The sequence below is a fragment of the Caretta caretta genome, chromosome 26, assembly GCF_965140235.1.
Source record: "Caretta caretta isolate rCarCar2 chromosome 26, rCarCar1.hap1, whole genome shotgun sequence".
In the NCBI taxonomy this organism is placed as follows: domain Eukaryota; kingdom Metazoa; phylum Chordata; order Testudines; family Cheloniidae; genus Caretta; species Caretta caretta.
This window is the reverse complement of record NC_134231.1, coordinates 999152-1022784: the sequence shown is the minus strand read 5'-3', so window position 1 is coordinate 1022784 and position 23633 is coordinate 999152. Positions and strand designations below refer to the sequence as shown.

General features: G+C 42.0%; 1 protein-coding gene across 6 annotated transcripts in view; it reads right to left on the bottom strand.

Annotated features, from left to right (window-relative positions):
- ZMAT4 (zinc finger matrin-type 4) overlaps window positions 1-23633 on the bottom strand; it is a 260600-nt gene that overhangs the window by 68702 nt on the left and 168265 nt on the right. For all 6 annotated transcript variants that reach the window (XR_012666151.1, XR_012666152.1, XM_075123468.1 and 3 more), the window contains one exon: window positions 12558-12785. Coding sequence is in view for 4 of the 6 variants with exons in the window: in XM_075123468.1 (XP_074979569.1) it covers window positions 12558-12785 (228 nt within the window). In the remaining 2 variants the exon portion in view is untranslated. The remainder of the gene's footprint in view (window positions 1-12557; window positions 12786-23633) is intronic.

Below are 23633 nucleotides of genomic sequence, written 5' to 3'. Positions count from 1 at the left end.
GAGGCTGCAAAATCTCTGAACTAAAATATGTATTCAGACCGACTTTCACATTTAAAATATTAAAAAGTGTGAAATTAAAGGAATATGGCAAAGAAATAAAATTAGCTCTGGATAATCTACAAAATGGAACATCTTAAAACAGAGAATAAAGGACAACAGTTAACAGAACTGCAGGGCACAAGATCAAAATTAATGATATTCTGGCTGACTTATGCTTATAAACACTGCCAGCCTAAAAGGGTGACGTTGTAAAATACAGGTCTTCTAATCAACTGAGGTCTGGACAAAGTGACGTAGAATCCAGTATGAGCAAGGAAGGCCTTTTTGCCACTCAAACAGAGACGTGCTCACATTAGTAAGAGCAGCACAAGTTGGGAGTTTTTGTTCTAGTCCCCAAAAGCTCGGTTTAAATAATACTAAGACTGTGACCCAAACTGACAGTGGCGAGGAAATCCCAGTCAAGGCTGATCCTGATCCTTTGATTTTTACTCTATGCACTGAGCTGGATCTAAGAAGTGCGGCTCTAACACCAAGGCTAAACAAAATTTTTCATTTCACATCCAATTTTTTCGTTGAAAAATCAGTTTTCCACAAAAAAATTGTAACGAAATTGTTTTGTTCAAAGTTTTTTTTTATGGAAGAAAAGTTGCATTTTTCAGCTAGCTCTACACAGGGGTCACATTTGGTTTAAATTATTTACAGACATATATCTGCTTAAAGAGAGAAGGTGTCATTAACTGTGTCACAAATTCAGCGTTAGGTGCCTTCAGACACCAGCTGACTTTTATGCTTAGGCTCATGCAGAATGTTCATGGCTAGATTTCAAAAGAGCTCAATACTTATCAGGTGCATGATGGATACTGAGCTTTTCTGAAGATCTGGCTCTCATTTTGGTGCCTAAATGGAAGCTGGGATCTTTTGAAACTCTTGCTTTAAATCTGCCATGAGCTGCCAGCTGCTAAGCATGGCATTGCATAATTGGCAGTATGACTATCTATCTGACCTGGGTATCTGAGCATTTTTGCACAAGACATCCTAATAAAATCCAAAACTCTAATGCACCAATATCTCCACCAAGTACAAGTGCACTGCTAATACTGACATGTGACAAAGGAGGACTCTTATCTCTGAACCTAAAATCTACCAAGATGTGCAAACCTCAAATGCCAAAAGACATGCCACCTGTTGGCTTTTCCTGCCCTAACTCTTTGCCAGAGAGCACAGGTGTCGGAGCATCGGCATAGAACTTCACAGGATTGGTGAAGACAATTGGAATAGATGGGATTTGGAAAAGGCAAAATGGTTTCTAAAGGGAAGTGAGCCCAGTTTGATAGTGGTTTTTGTTTCAGTTATACAGGTGAGAAGTAATGAGTTAGAATTAGGAAGAACTTAAAGATTAGTGTTCTTTCTGCACTTGTGTTTACCTTTGCACTATCGTAACACATCAGAGTTCCCCCCCATGAAACCTGACATGTATTCATATAAAACTGAATGCACACCTATATCCTGCAAATAAAATATTAATGACTTTATTTATTAATGTCATTCTGCATAAAGTGCATTAAAACACATTCCACAGGAACACTTGTTAAATTCTTTTTCACTAAATGAAAGTGACAGCACAGAACCAAAAGTACTTATACTGCATATAGCGAAATTATGGGCTGAGGACACACAATAAATCCAACTCTGCCATAATTTTTCAAGATATATCTGCATCTAATCACTATTGGTTTTTGTTGCTATGGGAATATAGGAGAGTTTTCCAGTGATGACATTCCTGCATAGCCATCTCCATTCTGAAGTCTGGAGACCAGACACACCAAATAGCACCATATTTTATTCTAAAGAACCACTGTTGTAATTCCCTTTTTGAGGCAGTATCCCATCACCTCTCCTTGCGCCTTTGCATTCCTCCTCCATGAGGAAGCTGAATGGTCTCTGGCAGAAAGCTCCTGTTCCAAGGTGCTAGCTATAGAATTCCATTTTCCCAGCACAAGAAATTCAAGACCATCTCTGAATTTACATCCCCATTTTTTCTATTTAAAAAAATTAATAAAATCAGGGTTTTTACTGCTTGCCAGTCAGAGAAATCCAAAGGAAAGACCAGAACAGATGGGTGTCTCGGGAGCACATGGAGAGCTCTACTGGTTCTGGTGCACTATGGCGTCTGGTGGTGTTAGTTGTTAGTCTGCCTGAACTTTTAAAATACTTGAATTGGGAAGTTCTCACTCCCAGCAGCCTAGACCTCTTGGTACACTGGTATTAGAGCACATTGGCACAGCAGTCCCATCCGGAGCTGTTTGGCTGTTCTTCTGGGATGCTGGACCCTACTGAGCAGTTTCCTAAATTGTGTTTGAGACTTGCGTGTACCTTTCGCAAGACCTCAGCTGAGGCTCTTCTTGCAGACCTTATGGGCAGGGTTAAATAATTTCCCAGAATGTGCTGAGCATTCTCATTGTGAAACAACCTATTCCCTCAAAGGTAAAATAAATAAGGAATTGGTAACAGTGGGCTAGAGAGACAATTCTGCCTGATTCCATGCTTTATAGAAATCTCGTTTTCTTTTTTAGTATCTAGGTCTGGTATCATACCAAGTGAGATATATAGGCAGCTAATTTGTCATTGTACAGAAGTACATAGAAGTTAAGGTTATAAATACCGACAAGATAAAGTCTTTATATTAAATTATTAGCTCACTCTCTCCATTGAAAGTATACACAGGACATAGCAAAGGAAAAGACGCACAACTCACACAGTGAAACACAGACCTTTCACAAACTGGACGAGCCTTCAAAGTGAAAGGATTTTGACATATACTTTCAGCTCATTGCTAGCAATAAGCAGAACCCATAATTAAATTGCCCATAAAAACCCTTTCAAAGACCTGTCAATTTCTCTGCATGGCCTTTGCCCATGCAGTGGCCACCTACTTTATAGGAGGAACAAGAGAGATCAGTGAGAAAAAATGCCAAATGAGAAGCAAAACTGGTGAAACGTGACCTGATGGAGCAGAAAGCAATTTGTTTTATGCTTGGTGCAGTTTGGGGAAAGTTTAAAACGGCCAAACTGGAACGCAATATACCTAATACAGCAGCTTACATTCACTATTGTCGAATAGTCTCATATGTTGGACAGGAAGATTCCAAACTTTATACTCTTGTTATTATATTTGTAAACAGTGGAACCATAAAAGGATACAAAAAAGTGTTAGCTCTCTCCATTGCAGTTCAATCAGGGTCAGACTGGCATGCAAATCGTGCTCAGCAATGTCAACATTCATTGTGCCTTAGCACACAACAGGAAAGACTACAAGAAGGTTGTTGTTACCAACCACGAAGTGAAGTCCTAGCACCAATCCCAGCTCCCTATCCTGACATGGGGAGCTGATGCAAAACTCTATGGACCTCTTCACTGGCTTTTGTGCACTCTATTACAGAATACTGCTCACCTGTTTAAGCACATAGCTCCCACACATCACTTGTCAATCTCAACTTAACATAGTCATGTAGATTCTTACTGATGCAATAAAACCAGGGACACAACCATAGCTTCCCATACTGGCGCATATCCACCCATCTCACATGCATCATGACACAAGACTTTTTCAGATTTTCCATCGTATTTGTCCTGGAAGGCCTTGTTCCCCACAGGAAGACCTAAATAACATACTGACTCAAATCCAGAAAAACCTTTATTTGCTTGCAGCAAAGAACTCAAAACTCAATAGCGAGCAAGGTGGAAGGATGCCAACATGCCGAACACACACCTCATTAAGGGGGAGGAAAGTGCTTTTAATTTCTCTCTTCCATGGTATGTTTTCCGATTCAATGCATGGAATGGGGCCCGCCTCACTTTCCCCCAATCTCCTCTCACTTCTTTTCCTTAGTTTTTCCGGGTCATACCTGGAAGACAGGATAAACCACTAGCTGTGCTAAGACCGCACACCAGCCTCTGGAAGCACCCGCTGCAATGTACAGGTAATTCGAGTGACTGAAATCTTCTCTGAAGTTTGCAGGAAGATAACCTACTCAGACAGATAAAGTCCTCATACACGCAGAAAAACTGGTATGCAACTTCACATATGGTTAAACATAACCAGGGCTGCAAACATCACTCAAATGCAGCAAATCATTACGGGAAAAACAAAAATCCATAAAAAGAAAAGGAGTATTAGTGGCACCTTCGAGACTAACCAATTTATTTGAGCATGAGCTTTCGTGAGCTACAGCTCACTTCATCGGATGAATTCATCGGAGCTGTAGCTCACGAAAGCTTATGCTCAAATAAATGTGTTAGTCTCTAAGGTGCCACAAGTCCTCCTTTCCTTTTTGCGAATACAGACTAACACGGCTGCTACTCTGAAACAAAAATCCATGTTCTCGTAGTGCTCATGGAAAGAACATTACAGAGGTTTGAAGCTTGTCACAAGGTTGAAAAGGCAGTCAGATGACAGCATTAGCTTTTTTGGACCTGCTAACATGAAAAGCTTCCTCTGCTCAGGCAAAGCATCAGATTTCCAGGGCTATGCAGTCATGATCCCACATACCTCAGATTAGAGCTGAGCACAGAGAGTAGAGAAATAATGCCATTTAGGAGGCTTTTTTATGTGTTTGTTTATTTATTACTTTGGAAAAGAAAATAAGACTTCAAAGTTTCAGAATAAACACTTGGCCAACAAAAAAAAAGAAAAGTTGAAGCTTTAGCTTTCTATAAGTCTCATTTGTCCAGAGCTACAGCTCCACATTTATTTTTCCAAATACAGGTTCATATTTAGCAACATACATTTTATTATAACCATTATTAGAAAATCAAGATTGCTGGAATTTTGTACATCAAGCTACACTGCTCACCAATACTATAAAATGCATCAAACATTAGGTTCCCAGTGTAGTCAAAACAGAATTAATATTTAAAACATGATGTTGCAAGCCACCTGGGATCACTTGAAATGGAAATGAGTTTACCATCCAGTGAATACTGAGAAAATAGAACCCATCAGGAATGGAAAGCATGGGAGAGTACAGTCTGCAAGCTTATTGACAAATACAAAAATATGAGAGAGAGAGTAAACTGGGCAATTTCGCACTGATTAAAGCAAGTTACAATCCAGAGGTCTGCCTTCATCTCTTTTCCTGTCTAACAGAAGACACCGTTAGCTTCCCAGCTAACAACATGGAGGAAAAGGTCCTGCAGTCAGCCTTTAATAAAAAATTTAAAAAAAAATGTGAAAAAGACCATTTTCTGGGTACACCGTTATTCTGAGCATCGGGGCACATTTTGTAGAACAGTCTTAAATCCCTTCCATCTGCATCAGGACAGGGCATTAACGCTGATGCCGAATTTGCATCTCTGAAGATGGAGCCAGATAAAGTGAATGTGGCCCATCAGCCAGACATGTAACTATTTAGAAGTCGAAGTAAATGATGTATATATCCCTAAAACCCAGTGAAAGATTCTGCACTTTCCTTTTAGGAAGTAGGACATGAGCTCTTTAGTTTCCACAGAACATTAGGCATTTTCAATCAAGCCACACAAAGAGCCTTGGAGAGTTGCATAAGTCTAACCTGACGCAGCTTTTCCTTATTAGATGCAGAAGTGCAGACACAGGAGTGGAAGGGTGCTTTTCCCTATCTGCGCTGCCAGCACTCTTCAGAGGATTTGTCTGATGGCTTTTAGTCACAGATACTGTACTAGGCTGACAGCCTCAAGTATCTAAATAGAATAAATCACTTGGCTTCACTTCTCCTTGCCGAGGGGAAACTGTGAGTCCATGCGGCTCTCACTTCCTACCGGCGGGGCTGAAGAGACAGGGCTGGTTACGTACCTGCAACCTAGATTCAGAGCTATCCTTCTGCCTCCAAAAGTTTCTTTGAACTTCTCAAACAGGGACTTCATCCTGGGACAAAGGCTAGAGTCCTGGCAGACAAGACCGCCTAGACTGCCACCCACCGGCATGGACAACCAGCAGCTAAGAAAACCTCATGAGTAAGAGCAGGGAGAGCGCCACAACAGCAGGGTGGATTTGTCTCCAAAGGGCTCAGGCCATCACCAGCATTCTTTTGCCAGCTTCACACTCTGAGGGCAGTACTATCCCGCACCGCGGCACAATGCAGTATCTGCTGAGTCACTGATCCAAACACAGCTGTTTTGCTGCCTTTGCCACTATCTGTAGCAGCTCCGACATGTTATTCTTAGGAAGGACATTGCAGTCCCTGCAGTGCTGCTTTGCACTCACTGGACTGTTATGCATTCAGTGTAATTTCTGCAAAGACTGGGTGATTTTATGCCCAGTAGCTCAACTCTTATCACTTATGCATAGTAGGATCTCAACGGTAAAATCTCATGTGTCAGGGCATAAACTGATCACTGCAGGGGTCAGGAAGGAGTCCTTTTTCCCCAAGTATAGCAACACTCAGCTGGTCCAGGGAATTATGGAGAGTGACAGATAACTCAGGTGTCTAAATACAGAATAGGTACAATTTTCAAAAGCCCCTAAATGACTTCGGAGGCCATCTCCATCTGAAGCATGAAGTGTTTGCCACTTCCACAGGCAAAATATGAAACTTAGCAGGCAGGTCAGTGATCTGATCCATTATGGAAAGTCCTACATTCCAGCGATTTTACAGAGCTGGGGATGTCCGTAGAAAGAGTGGGGTTATAATCAAGAATGGGCCTTTTTTCTATCCATGCATACAGATACACATGCATGCCTGCAGCCCTTCTTTTCATGTTCTAGAGCGTGAGGTCTGAGAAGGGAATTTATAAACAATTCTCCTCTTTTGAAAGAGGACTTTGTTAATACAACACCAGTGGAGAAAACATGTTGTAAGTGGATTCTGACATTTTCAGCAACAAAAGATTAATCTAGTTTACTAGGATGGCTGTTGTTGGCTTAATTGCTAGCAGTATCTGGTACACCTGGTTGGGAATTTTTTATCAAAATATTTTTTTCATCAAAAATGCTGATTCCCTTGCAAGAAAATGTTGGTTTTGATGAATTTTCTGTTTTGAAACATTTTTGAAATGAAACATTTGAAATTGTTGAAACATCCCATTTCAACATTTTCAAAAAGGAAAAATGTTTTTCAGGTGAAAATGTCTGTTTAGAAATTAAGTTAAATTTAATTTATACTTAAATTTAAAAAGGTCAAAATCTAAAAAAAAATGTTTTAAAATTACTGTTTGGATTGATCCAATCTAAAGTTTTTCTGGATTTTCAGTTTGTGAAAATTTTGAGATTGACCTTTTGTCCCAAATTGGGACAGGAAACATTTAAAATTTTGAAAATTCTTGCAGTATGAGAAAACAAACAATCTCTGCAGTACTATGTGGATATTGGGGATAGCAAGGCCCAACGGGGATACTAGAAGGGAGCAAATTTTAATTCTCTAAATTTCCGTCCTGGACTTCGGAAGAGAAAAACATTCTGCCTCATTTTTATTTCAAGCTCGTGTGTGAGCTATGGGCATTTCCAAAAAGTGGCTGTGAAATCCCTGGACTCTTCGCAGCTATTCCACTTCACTGAACGCAGCACAAGAAGCTGCAAATGTAAACAGGGCCGAGAGCTCTTGCTGAAGTCCACCCTGCGAGTTATGCAGGAATTAAACTCTGTGCTTGTTCTGGACAGGGACTGACAAATTGGGACAAAACACCTGCCCCTGGCAAACATCAAGCAACATACAAACAATTGCCAAATTCTAATTTATTATGGGCACCATTTCCTCCTGCAGGAGAGACATGTGACCACAAAACTAACTGCACCTAGCCATGTAACTACTGTGACAGGGTCGGGCCAGATGGCTATAGGAGAGTAATAGAAGGCAGATATATTAGCCCCAGGCTAAGTAGGTCCCTTTTCCCTGGGTAAGGTAACAGAGAAGGTTCCAGAACAATCACAAACCTTCTGGAGACAATTAAGACAGGCTGATTAGAACACCTGCAGCCAATCAAGAAGCTGCTAGAATCAATTAAGGCAGGCTAATCATGGCAACTGGGTTTTAAAAAGGAGCTCACTTCAGTTTGTGCTGTGAGTGTGAGGAGCTGGGAGCAAGAGGCACTATGAGCTGAGAGTGAGAACGCAGACTGTTGGAGGACTGAGGTGTACAAGCATTATCAGACACCAGGAGGAAGGTCCTATGGTGAAGATAAAGAAGGTGTTGGGAGGAGGCCATGGGGAAGTAGCCCAGGGAGTTGTAGCTGTCACACAGCTGATCCCGGAGGCACTCTAGACAGCTGCATTGCACAGGGTCCTGGGCTGGAACCCGGAGTAGAGGGCGGGCCCGGGTTCCCCCCAAATCCTCCCAACTCCTGGTCAGACACAGGAGGAGTCGACCTGGACTGTGGGTTCAGAAAAACGGCCAAGCTGAGGGCTGCTGTGAAGCTCCAAGGCGAGCAAATCTGCCGATAAGCGCAAGACCCACCAAGGCAGAGCAGAAACTTTGTCACACTATCCAGCAAGTAGGTGAAGGTGGGAGGACAAATGCAATAACTCAGGTGTCTAAATACAAAATAGGTACAATTTTCAAAAGCCCCTAAATGATTTCGGAGGCCAAGACTCACTGAAAGTTACTAGGACTAGGGATCCTAAGGCGCTAAGTCACTTTTGAAATTGGGGATTTAGGTGATTAAATAACTTAGGTGCTTTTGAAAAACTGATTCATTGTATTAATAATATTAATTTTGTTTGTTACACAAAAATTAACTGTAGATGATACAAAGTTAGAATCTGGATTCACACCCAATCTCCCCAAAGCTCAAGGAGATCTGAGGTTTTGATTCAAGAGCAGCTCCAACCAAAACAGAACGCAGACTTACTGGAATGGGCTTGAGTCTCAATTTCTCTGAATGAGCCTAAATCAGGAATAATTCCACGGAAGCTAAATTACACTGGCATTAATACGGTTTTAAGATCAGAACCAAGCCCTGTTTCCTTTTCCAATCTGTTCTGATTGTGATGTGGATTCAAATGATGTTCTGCAATTATTATACCAGCTAAACAGATCTGTTCCCCACTGGATTGAGTCTATAAATGGAAATCACAGACAGGAACTGAAAGTTATGATTAGCAAATGAGGAATTTCTGTTTGTGGTTAGACCCTTTGGGTGTTATGATCATATGTCACGTTTATCAAATAGTATGTCAAGCCTCTGACATGTAGAAAATGATGTGAAATCACTTGAAATTACATGATTGCTGAATGCCTGAGAGAATAATGAATAGTGAATAACATGCCTCATGTGTGAGCAGCCACTAATGTTAAACAAATGTCATCTCTTTTCCGTTCAGAAGATTGTGAAATACTAATTTCACAAGAGAAAGAATTGCAACAAAAACTATGTTTAATAGCAATAACAGTGCAATTTTACCCAACCAAAATAAGGGAATTAAACAGTAAAATGATGATGTTACTGGAGGAGGCTTGGAGCAGGGTCTTATCCTAAGAGTGCATAGGCTTTGCTTAACAGCATGGTCCTGACTGCACACATTTTTTAGATGAAATCTCTGATAACATTTCTGTTAGCAGATTGCTAGAAGATGGCCAGAGGTGGGCAGATTGACTTTGATGGTATATGGAAGTTTACGTCAATATTGGACCAGATTCTCCTGGCCAGCTATGCTATGCTCAGTGCAAGTCCAGAGAAATGAGCAAAGCACTGCTCCCCACTCTCAGAGAGAACGGACACCAGCCCAATCCCAAAATCCAGGTGGAGCAGCCTTTAGCCCACTCTAACATACACCAGGTAGAAGTGGGAGGAGTCACCTGGATTGAAGAATGGGCCAATAATATCCCCTTTTCTCCTGCACCAGGAGCCAGCAAAGGGCTGGTGGAGTAGCTACCACAATGGCCCTGTACTTCTGGAGCCTTCTCTGAGGCAGGGGAATCCTTCTGGGGCCACTGAAGCTGCAGAACTGGGTCCATTAGCTGTACATTCAGGAGAGGCATAGCATTTTCTCCTCCAAAATGAAAAGTTTGATCACTGAAAATAGGAAAAAGTACCCCTCAAAATGTCAAATACTAGCAGCAAGGTGCCCTCTCTTCCTCTCTCACAGAAGTCTGCGTGCATCTGTGTATACACATTTATGTTTCCTTCTCTCCTATAAATTGCACTGTCCATTAATGCATGATTTACTGATACTAGATTATCTGCAAATCCAAAATATGTCATGAAGTTCGAACAGCAGAACATTTTCAGAAACACAGTATGGACCAGTAGGTACCTTAAACGCCTTCATTTCTAACTCCCCTAGACAATAACTACGTGAATAAAACATTCCACAATTGATTTATTTACTGCTACTAATGTTCCCATCCACACATGAGTTCGGCATAGTTCAAGGTAGTAAGCACTTACATATTACTGTCCCAGTTTATTCTTCACTGCATATGTTCAGCAGGGGGCAGTGAGTCAGCCAATGAATCATATTTATGGTATTGTGAGCCACACTGGCTCTCCCTGTGTAGCACACAAAGAATCTGAGAAAGCAGAAGTTTTATTTGAAGCTTAGAAATTCATAATCTACAGTATGTCTATTAGTAATTGAAGGGAGATTTTTAAATTTGTTAGTCTCTAAGGTGCCACAAGTACTCCTTTTCTTTTTGCGAATACAGACTAACACGGCTGCTACTCTGAAACCTGAAGGGAGATAGTAATTTCCTTCAAAAGGAACAAAACTGAAAATGATATGGAATGTCCTGCTGCGAAACCAAATCCCTGCACTGGTTTGAAAATCTCAACTAGTACCTCTTCCTTTGTCTATTTCAATTAATTATTCCTGTAGACACATATTGGGCCATATTACATCAAAATGAAACTTGTGCCTTAAAAGGAGCTCCATAGTTTTCCCTTTTTAGGCATTTTCACACTTTAATGATATAGTCTTCTCAGCATTTGGGCCACATCCTCCATTGGGGTAAATTGGCACAGCTCTATTAAATGAAGCTACACTGATTTACACCAACAGAGAATCTGAGTCAAACTCTCATACATATTTATGCAGAGTATTTATCAAGCACAGGACCAATTATAGTTAAGCCCTGAGTGTATCGCTACTAAGCAAGAATTTCCAGGTGAGGCTCACACCTTTGACTGATGCAAAGGTAAGACTCAAGGTCAATGTTGAGAGCTAATAGCCTTACATGGGCTGCTGAGCAAGTCACTTTCAGTTACCAAATGGGGACAGCCCTTTTGTCTTTTATTTAAAAGACAGGCCATTCAAACACTAAAGAATTTAGAGGTCAAGTCATTAAGATGTGTATTTCTGTAAGAGCTGAAGTGCTGATAACTCAGGCTGAGGCAGCAAACAACATTTGCTCTCTAAGCAGACATCAGACATAAAAGAGACAGGTTGTGACTTGTCTCCTTTGGTGCCCTGACATGGTCTGATGCTGTGCATGCTGTTTAAGCAAGTGGAGCCGGGTCAAGGAAGGTCCATTAGCTGATCATAGAGAGTTGCCTAGCATACCTTCTGAGAGAAGGCAAGAAACCTCCACAAAACAGTCACAACACATCGAATGTGATACGTGTTATGCTCATTTTACAAATGCCTCAATGGAGGCACAGGACGTCCTTTGCCTAAGGCTACATAGCAAGTCAGTGGCAGAAATGGGAATAGACCCCTGGAGTCCAACTCCCAGTCACACTGCACCAAGTACTAGACTATCGTTCTCTCTGTAACGTGGCTCCTAGAAGAGCGATCCTGTGTTTGCCAGGGAATTGCGACATGCACTGACCTCTAAGATCCTCCTTCTTTGAAAGAGGAACAAGATATCCTAGAGGACCAACTTCTGAATGATGCTGCTATGACTGCAGAGTGTTATCCCACAGAAAGGTATGCAGGTTGTCACCCTATTTGCCTTATCGACCACAAAAACAAGAAAAAGGAAGGCTCCTTATAACCTAAATGAAATAATGTATATACTTGTTACCATGTTTTTGAATATTGTCTCAGGGGTTGTGGTTTTAAGGGTGTAACTGAGCCTGGTGGAAGGCCTGAGTTAATGTTTTACAATTTTTAAAAATTATTATTCATCTTACTGAGCTGTGCTGGTTTTAAAACACATATTTACTGTATTGTGTGCTATGCCTTAAGGCTCAGACACTACATTAATAAATGGTTTCAGAGTAGCAGCTGTGTTAGTCTGTATCCGCAAAAAGAAAAGGAGTACTTGTGGCACCTTAGAGATTAACAAATTTATTTGAGCATAAGCTTTCGTGAGATACATGCATGCATCCGATGAAGTGGGCTGTAGCTCACGAAAGCTTATGCTCAAATAAATTTGTTAGTCTCTAAGGTGCCACAAGTACTCCTTGTTCTTTTTACATTAATAAACTATCCTAGAAAAAGGAAAGTCATGAAGAGCTGCATATGAGCAGCATTAGCCAAACACTGCATCCTTTTCTTCTATAACCAGACAAGACTGGAATCTGCTAACCGCTAAGAGAAATGACTAAGGTGAACAGAGAGACACTAGGCTGCAAACACATTACAACCTACAGAGGATGAATCTTCCTTCTCAAAGCACAGATTCTTTATGTTCAAGACAGGCTCTTACCTTTCAACTCTCCTAGATCCAAGGTCTTCCCTAGTTGTTCTAATAAGTCGGCCCTGGCTGCGTTCTTTTTGTGCTTTTTGCCATCATAATGTTGTTGTGCCATCATGGGGTTATTGAACCAGGCTGCACAGAGCTGACAGTACCTGTCTGAGTCTCTTCTTTGGTGAGGTGAAGACACCACAGGAGAACTATCCGCATGCGGCTGCTTTAGTGAACTCAGAGTGGTTTCTGTAAAAGAAAACAATCAGACATGGAGTCTTCCCAGCCCAACCACTATTCATACTACACCAGAACCTTGAATAGACAGTCCCCACATTTGACACAAAGAAGAATTAGCAGCGGTTAGCACCTTCTATTGCAAAGACTGCTGCTCTACATATTTTGAATGGTATGGCTTAGAAATCTACCATCTCCCTTAAAACAGAAATGTTAGTGTGCTTAGGTAGCATGAAACTATTCCTAAATTATTTGCATTTACACCAGCTCAGGAAGTAAAGCTTCTTTTAGTTATAGTTACATGCTTTATTATTAAACTTTACCTGTTAACATTTTCTTGTTAAAACTGTTACTTATAATATAAACATACTGGTGAAGAATAATAAAAAATAGTAATCAAAGAGCATAACCTTATGTATGACATTACATGTATAAAACCAAACATTTCTCAGAGTAGGAAAACTGTTAGATTTATAATCATCTGAACATTCTTGTTTTCAGTTTGTTTGTTTTTAGAAAAGAATAGGAAAAAAAACAGAAGAATTTTAAAATGCCACAGATAAAGACTGTATTCAGTAGTCAATCCCCTCGCTCAAATATCTTAATACACTATTAATAGGTGCCACCAACATGTAAACCTTCTGGTTTAGCCCCTCAGCCCTCTTCAAAGTTGCCAGAAGGCTCTAGCAGTCTACTTTTAAAAAAGTGATCCTGATTCAAAAGGTTTTAAAAGAAAAATGGATCATTAGTCATAATGCAAAACAAGAGCCGCATGTGTTTGCTGTGATCTCTCTGCTGAATATAGTACAGCTGATAAAAGAAAAATTAATTTATAATAAAAAGGTAAAAATTGTGATGCTATTGGAATACCAGAATACACACTTATTAGTACTTAATTGGCACACCTAGCTCATGTGGTTTTCCATTTTTAGATTTTAAATAAAATGTTTAATATCAAAATAATTACTTAAAACTATGCTTTCAGGAAATATGCTTCTTGGGATACGAGTAGGAAAATTTGCACTCTAAAAATCAGTTTGAGAGCTCTTCTGATCCAAAGGTTTCACCGCTATTGTAGCTCAGCTCTAATGAAATTGCAGCTGGAGGGACTGACAAAGTGATGAAAGAACTTCATTATTTGATTCTGCAAAGTTCCTCAGTGAGCAAAATAACGATAGATTTAGGCACATAATTATGACCTGAACCCTCTGTGATCTCCCTCATGGTTCAAGAGTGTTAATACAAGTTACAAATCTTCAGCTGACCGGTATATGAAAGGATCTCTATTAGCTTTCATTAAGGAAATTGTATCTTGCCTCTCATGTTACTTACGACCTTATCAATTTTCAGGGTTTTTGTAAGAGTCTATTGGCAATGGATTGGATTTTCATTGGAATATTGGAAAGCTATTGGATTTTCATTGCCTGAATTACAGTTGGTTCTGAAACATAGTTCTCCTACTTCCTAAGCCCTGATCGGGGAACCATTTAGGAAGAGAAAAATATCCTAGACGGATACCTCATATGTGCTGGCAAGATTGATACACTACAGAGTATTAACAAAATGAGCTCCTTTCGGTATTAGTTAACAAAATTATTATATAATTGACTCTTCTGTGGAGACATTTATTCTCCTCTTTGTATTGGCTAATGGACTTTCCACTTACCCTGGTTGAATTTATTTCATTCCACAAAGTGACGGTGTTGTCTATTCACTGTATAGCTATTGGTTTGAGAGTAGCAGCCATGTTAGTCTGTATCCGCAAAAAGAAAAGGAGGACTTGTGGGACCTTAGAGACTAACCAATTTATTTGAGCATAAGCTTTCGTGAGCTACAGCTCACTTCATCAGATGCTTCATCAGAGCTGTAGCTCACGAAAGCTCATGCTCAAATAAATGGGTTAGTCTCTAAGGTGCCACAAGTCCTCCTGTTCTTTTTGTATAGCTGTTGTTTCACTGGTATAGTTAGAAACAAAAAGAAGAGTAGTTCTGCTAAATAAGACTGTCTCCCGTTCGCACATCCATTGCTGCCTTAGACTGTATGCCCTCTGGGGCAAAGTCCGTGTGCTTGAAGACTCCTAGCACAATGGAGCCCTAATCCTGACTGCGGCTTTTAGGTGCTTCTCCAGTACAAAGAATAAATAGGAACCCTAGCTACCCTTACTCTCAAGCTAATGCAGCTCACTGATTTTACTCTGTGTTGTTATTGTTCCTTCCCCACGTTTTATCCATTCACACTGCCACTGCGCGAGGGACTGTGTGCTGGGGGCTCAGAGAGGGACTTGGGACTGGCTGGGGTAAATCCGCCCCAACCCCACTCCGGGTGGGCTGTGAAGGAGTCTGCAGCCCAGAGCAGCCTCCTAATGGGGAGCTGCCGGCAGGGCCACTTGTTTGGCACAACAGCCCCAAGCAAATTCCCCAATTCTCTGCTGGGGCGGGAGCCCACGTCATTGGGGAGAGCTCTGGGCACTCTAGGGAGAAATCCTGAGGTAAAATCCTGGGGCAAGGCAGCCTCTGCCTCAAGCACCATCTTGGAACAGGCTGTGCCACAACAGGGCGCCTGCCTCACTGCCCTCTTCACTCACCCATGAAAAGGAGCATGGTCTCGCTGTAGCAAACGCAAAGCCTTTTATTCACATGATACGCCACAGTCTGCGGATGCCTCCTGCTAAACACACTTCCTCCCAGAGCCAAACAAGGTTACAGCAGCTCCTCACTCCCACGCCAAGGTCACCATTCCCGGGTCACCCACCCGAGAGCCATTAGCCAGCTCTTTCTGAGCCAGGTCCAGGGCCCCTCTCCAGGCCCCCACCCTGATCGTGCCAAGACCCACTTCTCCAGTAGCCCCAGTCAGGTCTCCTCACCTAGGAGTCCTCCTACCTGTGGCACTGTCTATTCAGGACCACAGCCTTCCATTGCTGAAAGGGGGCACCCTGGCCACCCTGCCTGAGAGTCCTAGCTCTGCTCCTAGGATCCTCCTGCCTCCTCACCTCCCCTTGCTTCCGGGCCCAGCTTACGCTGACCAGGCTGGTCCTTTCCCGGTTTCCTGGGAGCCTCTGCACAAGCCTTCCTCACTCCCCACAACTTGGCAGGATTCCCCAGCTCCAGCCAGCCCTCCCAACACCTTTCCACAGAAAACATCACGAGCAGTTCGGTTACTGAGTACCTTCAGCTTTTGTCCCTTCAGCAGCTCTCTGCTGTCCTCCCTCTCTCGCCCTGTTCTCAGACAACTCTCACCCACCCCTTCCTGCAGCGCTCGGTCTCTCCTTTATATGGCCCAGCTGCCTTCTCTGAAGCACATTTGGGAGGCAGCTAATCAGCCACAGATGCACCAGACCCTGCTCCCACTTAAAGGGGCCAGTCACCCTGTGACAGGGACACATCCTCTCCACAACCACACAGGGAGCTGATGGGCCAGTCTGCCAGCTCCTGTCTCAACAACGCCCCAGAGCAGACAAAGATTCCCTCCCTATTCCTGTGCTGCCCAGACATCTGGTTTGGATGGGAGCCAGCTGAGAGGGACCATGCAGAGAGACCCTCAGAATCCATGTCTCACCCTTCAAAGTCCTTCACTTTCGAGTGGTTTGGCTAAGACCACATAAGGAAATAGTGTCACACGCACACCTACTCACCCACCCACCACTGGGTTACAATCACAGAGCTTGGCAAACACAGAGAGCTTCATACATGGCTTCGTGTCAGTCACGGAGCAAAGCCTTTGGATACGACAGCCCGAGTGTCCCCCTCCGACCACATCCCATCACATGCTGCTCTTTTATTTGCGTCTCTAATAATGGTGTTAGAAGCAGGAAAGCTGTCCGAGACTGATCTCCATTTCCTGGTCCCTGTCATATGGGTTACTAAGATCACACACCCTCCGTCTCACAGCAGGCGTCAGGGCAGCGGCCACTGACTCCAGTAACTACTGTTACTGTGTTCTGTCCATCAGCAAACAGAGGGGGTCACATACACAAGTGTAACTGAACTTTATGACTCTCACTCAGAGGTAAAAAGAAAAGGATTACTCGTGGCACCTTAGAGACTAACCAGTTTACAGCTCACTTCATCGGATGCATTCCTTTATATGGCCCAGCTGCCTTCTCTGAAGCACATGGAATGCACCCGATGAAGTGAGCTGTAGCTCACGAAAGCTTATGCTCAAATAAATTGGTTAGTCTCTAAGGTGCCACAAGTACTCCTTTTCTTTTTGCAAATACAGACTAACACGGCTGCTACTCTGAAACCTGTCATTCAGAGGTGAAGTTTTAGTTGCTTCTGGCAGCTCTTCCTAGGCAAGAGCTTTCTGCATGTCACCAGGAGCCTCGTCTTGGTCTCCAATTCAGAGGGTGCAGAATTCTCTGTGCAAAAGCTAATAATTCCCAGCTTTGTAAACACAGTCATGTAGTTAGTTGTTTAATATCCAATATTTATGCCCACCTTCATTTGCATCTAAATTAGCTGAGGGTATGACCTTTCCCAACCCACCCACCCTCATATGCTCTGCATGGACTGGGCACAATATGCCCCCCTAAGCCTTGCTGGAGGCATGCCATACTACACACACTGTACTGTTCTGTACATTTCTTGTTAATTCCGTATATACAGTGCTGAGATGTTTCCAGCTCAGGTCCTAGACACTTTGGTGCTTTCTCCCACAGAAATATAGTATCGAGCTCTGCTCTCTCTTTTGAGCCTCACACAGTTTTTATTATGCAAGTAAAGGACAAAATTACTTCTCCAAAAGAACTCGCATGCAGCAGGCAGCGCTCAGGAGAGGCCAGATGGCATTTTCCTCATAAAATCACTTGTTTCTCAACAAATAAAAGCAATCTGTCTAAAAATTCAGTGCCTTGCATTCCAAAAGGACAAATAAACCTGTATAGGCACTGAACACAATCCAGATAAATGGCAGGAAAACAGTATGTGATCATGTAATTCAAGACTGCATTGTAATGCATACACACAAGAGGGCAGAGTTAAGGCCGCGAAGTGAAGCAATCAAAAATCAGGAAATGGGTTGCCTAATATGCTTAAGATTCTTTTAATGCAGTATTTTTGTTTGGAATTTTAATTAAATGAAGTGTAGCTTTCCTTGTGTATTATTGCCCATACTAATAGTTTACCAGCTCACAATCCTCCCCTACTCTTAATAATCAGTGTCAACTACTGTCCAATGCCTTGAACATAGAATCATAGAACTGGAAGGGACCTCAAGAGATCATCTAGTCCAGTCCCCCGCACTCAAGGCAGGACTAAGTATTATACAGAACATCCCTGACAGGTGTTTGTCCAACTTGCTCTTAAAAATCCCCGATGATGGAGATTCCACCACCTCCCTGGGCAATTTATTCCAGTGCTTAACCACTCTGACAGGAAGTTTTTCCTCATGTCCAACCTAAACCGCCCTTGCTGCAATTTAAGCCCATTGCTTTTTGTCCTGTCCTCAGAGGTTAAGAACAATTCTTCTCTCTCCTCCTTGTAACAACCTTTTATGTACTCTCAGTCTTCTCTTCTCCAGACTAAAGAAACCCAACTTTTTCAATCTTCCCTCATAGGACATGTTTTCTAGGCCTTTAATCATTTTTGTTGCTCTTCTCTGGACTTTTTCCAATTTGTCCACATCTTTCCTGAAATGTGGCACCCAGAGCTGGACACAATACTCCAACTTGAGGCCTTATCAGCACGGAGTACAGCAGAAGAATTACTTCCATGTATAGCCTTAATTAAGTGCTAAGTACACGCTGGCCCTGCCTGCAGGGAAGCAGGTGCAGTTTGGAAAACCTTCTGCTCTCCATTCACTGGAACTCCTCCTTACTGCATTGTGCAAAGTTCAGGTAAAAAGTACTCCCTTGTACAAATTGCTCTGTCTACTTACTGTACTCACACACTATATGTTCCACTAAAACCCTGATTATTCGTAGTATGTCCCAATCAAGGAGAATGGACTAAATGACACACAAGGCTAACCCAAAAGCAGAAGCCCATTCAGTTTTACACCATTTTGATGTTCGATGCTCTCCAGTGCAGAAGGTGGTGTGTGCACGTCTCAAAGATTCCAAGCTGTGTGGCTGTAAATTGCGGTGTCTGGGTGATTATTCCAATTCAGCCAAATCTTGGAGAGGTGTTTCATGCTTTCCCCACTCTAGCCCCATACACACACTGTATCGGGAGAGTTGTTAGTGACTGACTTTTTTTTTTTTTTTTTAAAAGGGGAGTGCAAGTCTAAAACCTTCACCCATAAAATTATCCTCTATAGACTTATAAGATGAAATCTTTCTATTCTTATCTTTATTTTTGACCGCTGGGATTATCCGCAATAACTGTAGAAGCATTTGGGCATCTGGCACTTTATAATAAAGAGTTATTACATGTCGAGATCCAGGAGTTCGAGTTATGAGGTATATTGGACATGCTCCTTGCCTAGGCCCCAGCTATAAAGTTAAATATGTCGGCTCCTTTGGCCAGGTTTGTCCTTGTTTATATGTTAGCTGCTGCCTTGAGGGGACTGGGGTGGCATAAGTTCACATAGCTGGTGGTGTCCTCAGGATTTATGTCTGCTCCACACTAAAGAATTATGACTGGAGCATACTATTCCCTTTGCTGCTGTGTTAGCTAAATGGGAGAGAACTCCAGATTGCATGTCAGAGCCTGTCTCACAAACTCTTCCTTCACTGATTTGCAGCGCATGCCAGTCAAAACATAATTAATGGGGAGTGGGCATTAGTGGGACTCGAATTTAGGCCTTTGTCTTTTCCATGAAGTGATCTTAGTAGTTAGGGATAAAGCAGCAATCACGCTCCCTCAAGCCACCACGTATTCTGTGCTACCAAAGCCCATAATCTCCATGGTATTAAGAGTTTAGTGTGGAATGTTCTACTCATTCCAAGAGCCGTTGGCTGCATCAGATGTGGAAGGAAAAGTTGTGAAGCCCAAGGGATTTCCCTCTGAGCTGCATTTTTAATAGCGCTTTGTTTCTGTGTGAAGGGAGCATACTGAGCTACCAAACCAGAACTCCTCTCGCTCACTAGTGGTAGTGTTTTACCCTAGTCTGTGCTCACTTTGCATAGGTGTTCATGATTTCACCAGGTACATAGTGGTGAAGCATTAGTCCTCCTCTTAGCGATGCATTTGTAATGCAAAATCTATTTTTGTATTGTTGCGTCACTTCGACCTAGTTTACAACTACAGCTAGGCCTGAACTATTGCCATATTTAACCACTAATTAATGAAACACATCCCCTATCTACTGGAACTCAGGATCTTCCTGAACAGAAATAAATGACAGCTGACTTCACTCCAAATGGGAATTTATCTTTTTAACGTACAGTATCTTCTAGCCAGAAACAGGACAAAATGTCATTCCCACAGTAGCAACATGAAAATAATTAACCCTAGCAAAAACTTCCTTCCTTTGACTTTGGTTCTACCGGTGCAACGTGTTATGTAGCTTATAACAGTCTGTCTTGCATTGTTTTTTGGTATTGGAGGGGCGTGAGGCAACATTTACAGTTAAACACTTCAGCACACTGGTGATGGACAACTGTTTCACTTATTTCTTGTGTACAACGCTTTCTAATCACAGGACTACCTGCAAAGGCACTGAACTCCTCACCCTATCCAAGAGGAACTCAGGATAACAATACTAAGAAAGTAAGCACTCAGCTGCCCCATTACAAAAGGGAATTATGGAAATACAGTTTCCCTCAGAAAAGAAGAAATTCCACAGATAAGGTTGACACTGAGAGCCTGTCTTCACTAATCGCTCCGGTGCTGCCGTACCATGCCGACGGAAGAGCTTCTCCCCTTAGCGTAGTCAATCCACCTCCCGGAGAGGCGGTCGCTATGTCAACGGGAGAAGCTCTCCCATCAACATGGTGCTATCTGAGCGGGGGGGGGGGGGGGTGTTAGGTCGGTTATAACTACGTTGCCCAGGGGTGTGGATTTTTCACATCCCTGACCAACGTAGTTATACCGCTATAGGTCTGTAGCGTAGGCTTGGCCTGACTTTATAGTCACAACCAAATTCTGAGAGTTATTTTATTCCATCACTTTTAACAGATCTGAGACTGAAAACCTGAATCAGGCACCAGTGGAGTGAAATGCCAAGGAAATTCTGTTCACGGTGGTTCCTGATGGGAGCGGAGTGCAGATCACGGCATCTCTAAAAATATGGGTGCCTTTGACGTTTTGCTGCATAGTATCATTTCTTACCCAGAATGGTGACGCTAGGTCCTCTACTGCACACCAACCATCACCTGCGGAGCCACTGCTCCGGAGACATGGCACTTCCTCAAACTATGATTCATCACCCACTATCCTACTCTGCTGGTGCTGGTGTGCCATTTTCCACCTTCCTGAAATAGCAGGTCCCAGCACTGGAATAAATGAGGGCAGCAGCTATTATTTTACCCACAATTCTCTGTTTTATAATTTGCACTGATGACTGAATGCAAGTTGACAGAAGATGCCAGAAATGACTAGAGAAATTAATCAGTAGTGTTGGTGATATGAAGCCTCTGAGGGCACCAGCATAACACAGCAAAAATGGGAAAGGATCAGGAATAGGAAAGGATCAGAAATATTTCACCACAGTGATAAGACATCACTTTTTCCAGTAATAAAAAAGCTTATTGTCAAATCACTCCTCAATCTTCTAACTGCTCCAACTGGGAAATGATATAAGATCAGCATTTTGTTAACTCTGAGATGATAAAATTCAGAAATATAATATTTCTGAAATACATTGAAAACTGACCCAAATTTTCTGTGATACTGAGTACACAGGAAAACCAGAATATCAAGTAGCAGTTAGCTCTCAAATCCAGGATACAATATGAGTTTGTGCAGAGACGCAGAATACATTGAAATGTATCTGCATTATTCCCATGGTCAGACAGGAAGATTGCTGTGTAATGAGTAATTGTTATTTAAAGCTATCAAGAAAAGCATCTAGATTACCAGATAGGAGTACCAGGATAATCCTTCTTTGCTGATAAAGCTGCTATGGCAAAGAATATTATACATGTAAGTGTGCTCACTGCTTGAACTATATAGGGCATACATTAGTCAAAATTGAGAATTTATGTAACTTCACACTGATCCAGAAGATCCTTACTAATTCAATAGAGAGCTCAAACAAGTCTGGATCTAGCATGAAAATCCATGCAAAAGGACTAAACCTCTCTCAGCTGTATTAAACAGCAGCGAAGAAAACAAGCTGGGCCCTAACACTACCTCGTTCACAAGGAAAAGTACTCACACTCATACGTAAGTCAGATTCATAGGGTCAAGACGGGCAAGTACTTGGATGGGAGGAGTCCAGGAGGGGAGGGGAGGGAGGGAGGGCAAAAACAAAGACCAGAAGTGGGTGTTAGAATACAGTCGGTGCACTTTGCCCTCGGAGTCAGTGCAGACCCAAAAAGCCAGGTCCGGAGGACCTCTCTTTCAGAAAAGAAGTCAAACAGAGCTTCTGATCATTAAAGCTCCCAAGATAATTTTTGAAAGAGCAGGGATATTACTTTGGTGTTCCAGCCAATGTTCACAACAGGTGATGAGGAACAGAACTTTGGTAGCAGAGCTGGTAGAAAAAAATTCAGATTTTGGTGAAATGGTACACACTTTCAATTCTATTTTTTTTTTTTTTATAAATTGCCGCTGTTTTTCAACCAGCTCTAGAATCATCTCTCTGTAAATTTCCCCGACGTTTTGGCTGCACACATTAGTGTTCATTTTTGCCTCTAAACTTTGTTGTTGTTACTGAATGATTTAAACAGCTGCTACCTTCAATCCAGAAGTGGCTCCACATCTGAAGTGACTTATGTATAGCCAGATGTAGTTTATAAATTCTTTCATCTCTCAAGCATATCAACAATGCTAATTAAATTCTCATTATAGATATTTACATACAATGGTCCTATCAGTAGGACAAAAAGTAAGATTGCTTAATCTTAGCCCAAATGAAAAATTTTGGGGAAGTTTCATAATTTTTGGAGCATTTCTTAATGAGGGGACTATGAACAGTTTACCTATTTGTGGAGATTTTGTATTTTTATTTTTTGTCCTATAAATTAAAAAAAGACTTTCATGCTAAAAGTTCAGTCTTGCAATACACCAGACTCCAGCATGGACAAGTGCACACAATACATCTGCATGTTAAAACAAAGAATTAGAACATTATGAATAGATTCATAGATTTTAAGGCATTGTGATCATCTAATCTGACCTCCTGTATAACACAGACCAAAGAATTATATACAGGTACTCCAGTACCGAACCCATTAACCTTTGTTTGAGTACAGCATATCTACCAGGCAGGCATCCAGTCGTGATGTGAAGACACCAAGGGTTGGAGAATCCACCACCTCCCTTGGTATTTTGTTCCTATAGTACATTTAGTAGAGATGGCCCATATAGCAGCAGATATTATTATGGTGTGCTCCAGGTGACTGCAAATGTTTTCATGTGTACATGCTGCACTGTGCATTGCCATCCCTGTAGTTCCTAACTTTGCAGACCAAAAGATTTCATCAATCTCATGGCTGGAGGGAAGAAGTTTAATGAGACAGTCTCTTTTAACCCCTCCATTTATATGCCTGTAAAGAACTTGCAATTTTTAAACTTGAGAGAGTTCTGTTCAGCACACTTTGATTTTCCATGTTTATATTCATCCCAGGATGAAAAGTCTAGTCACAGTGGGATGAAAGCGAAGGAGAAGCAACTGATGCATATAAACAAGTACGCTTACTGGTCTGAAGAGTGCTAATGTTGATGAATTTTTAAGGCTAAGCAGTTTTGGGCCTGGTTAATAGTTAGACGGGTGCCCAAAGGAGAATACTTGGTGTTTTAGACTTGCAAGAGCAAT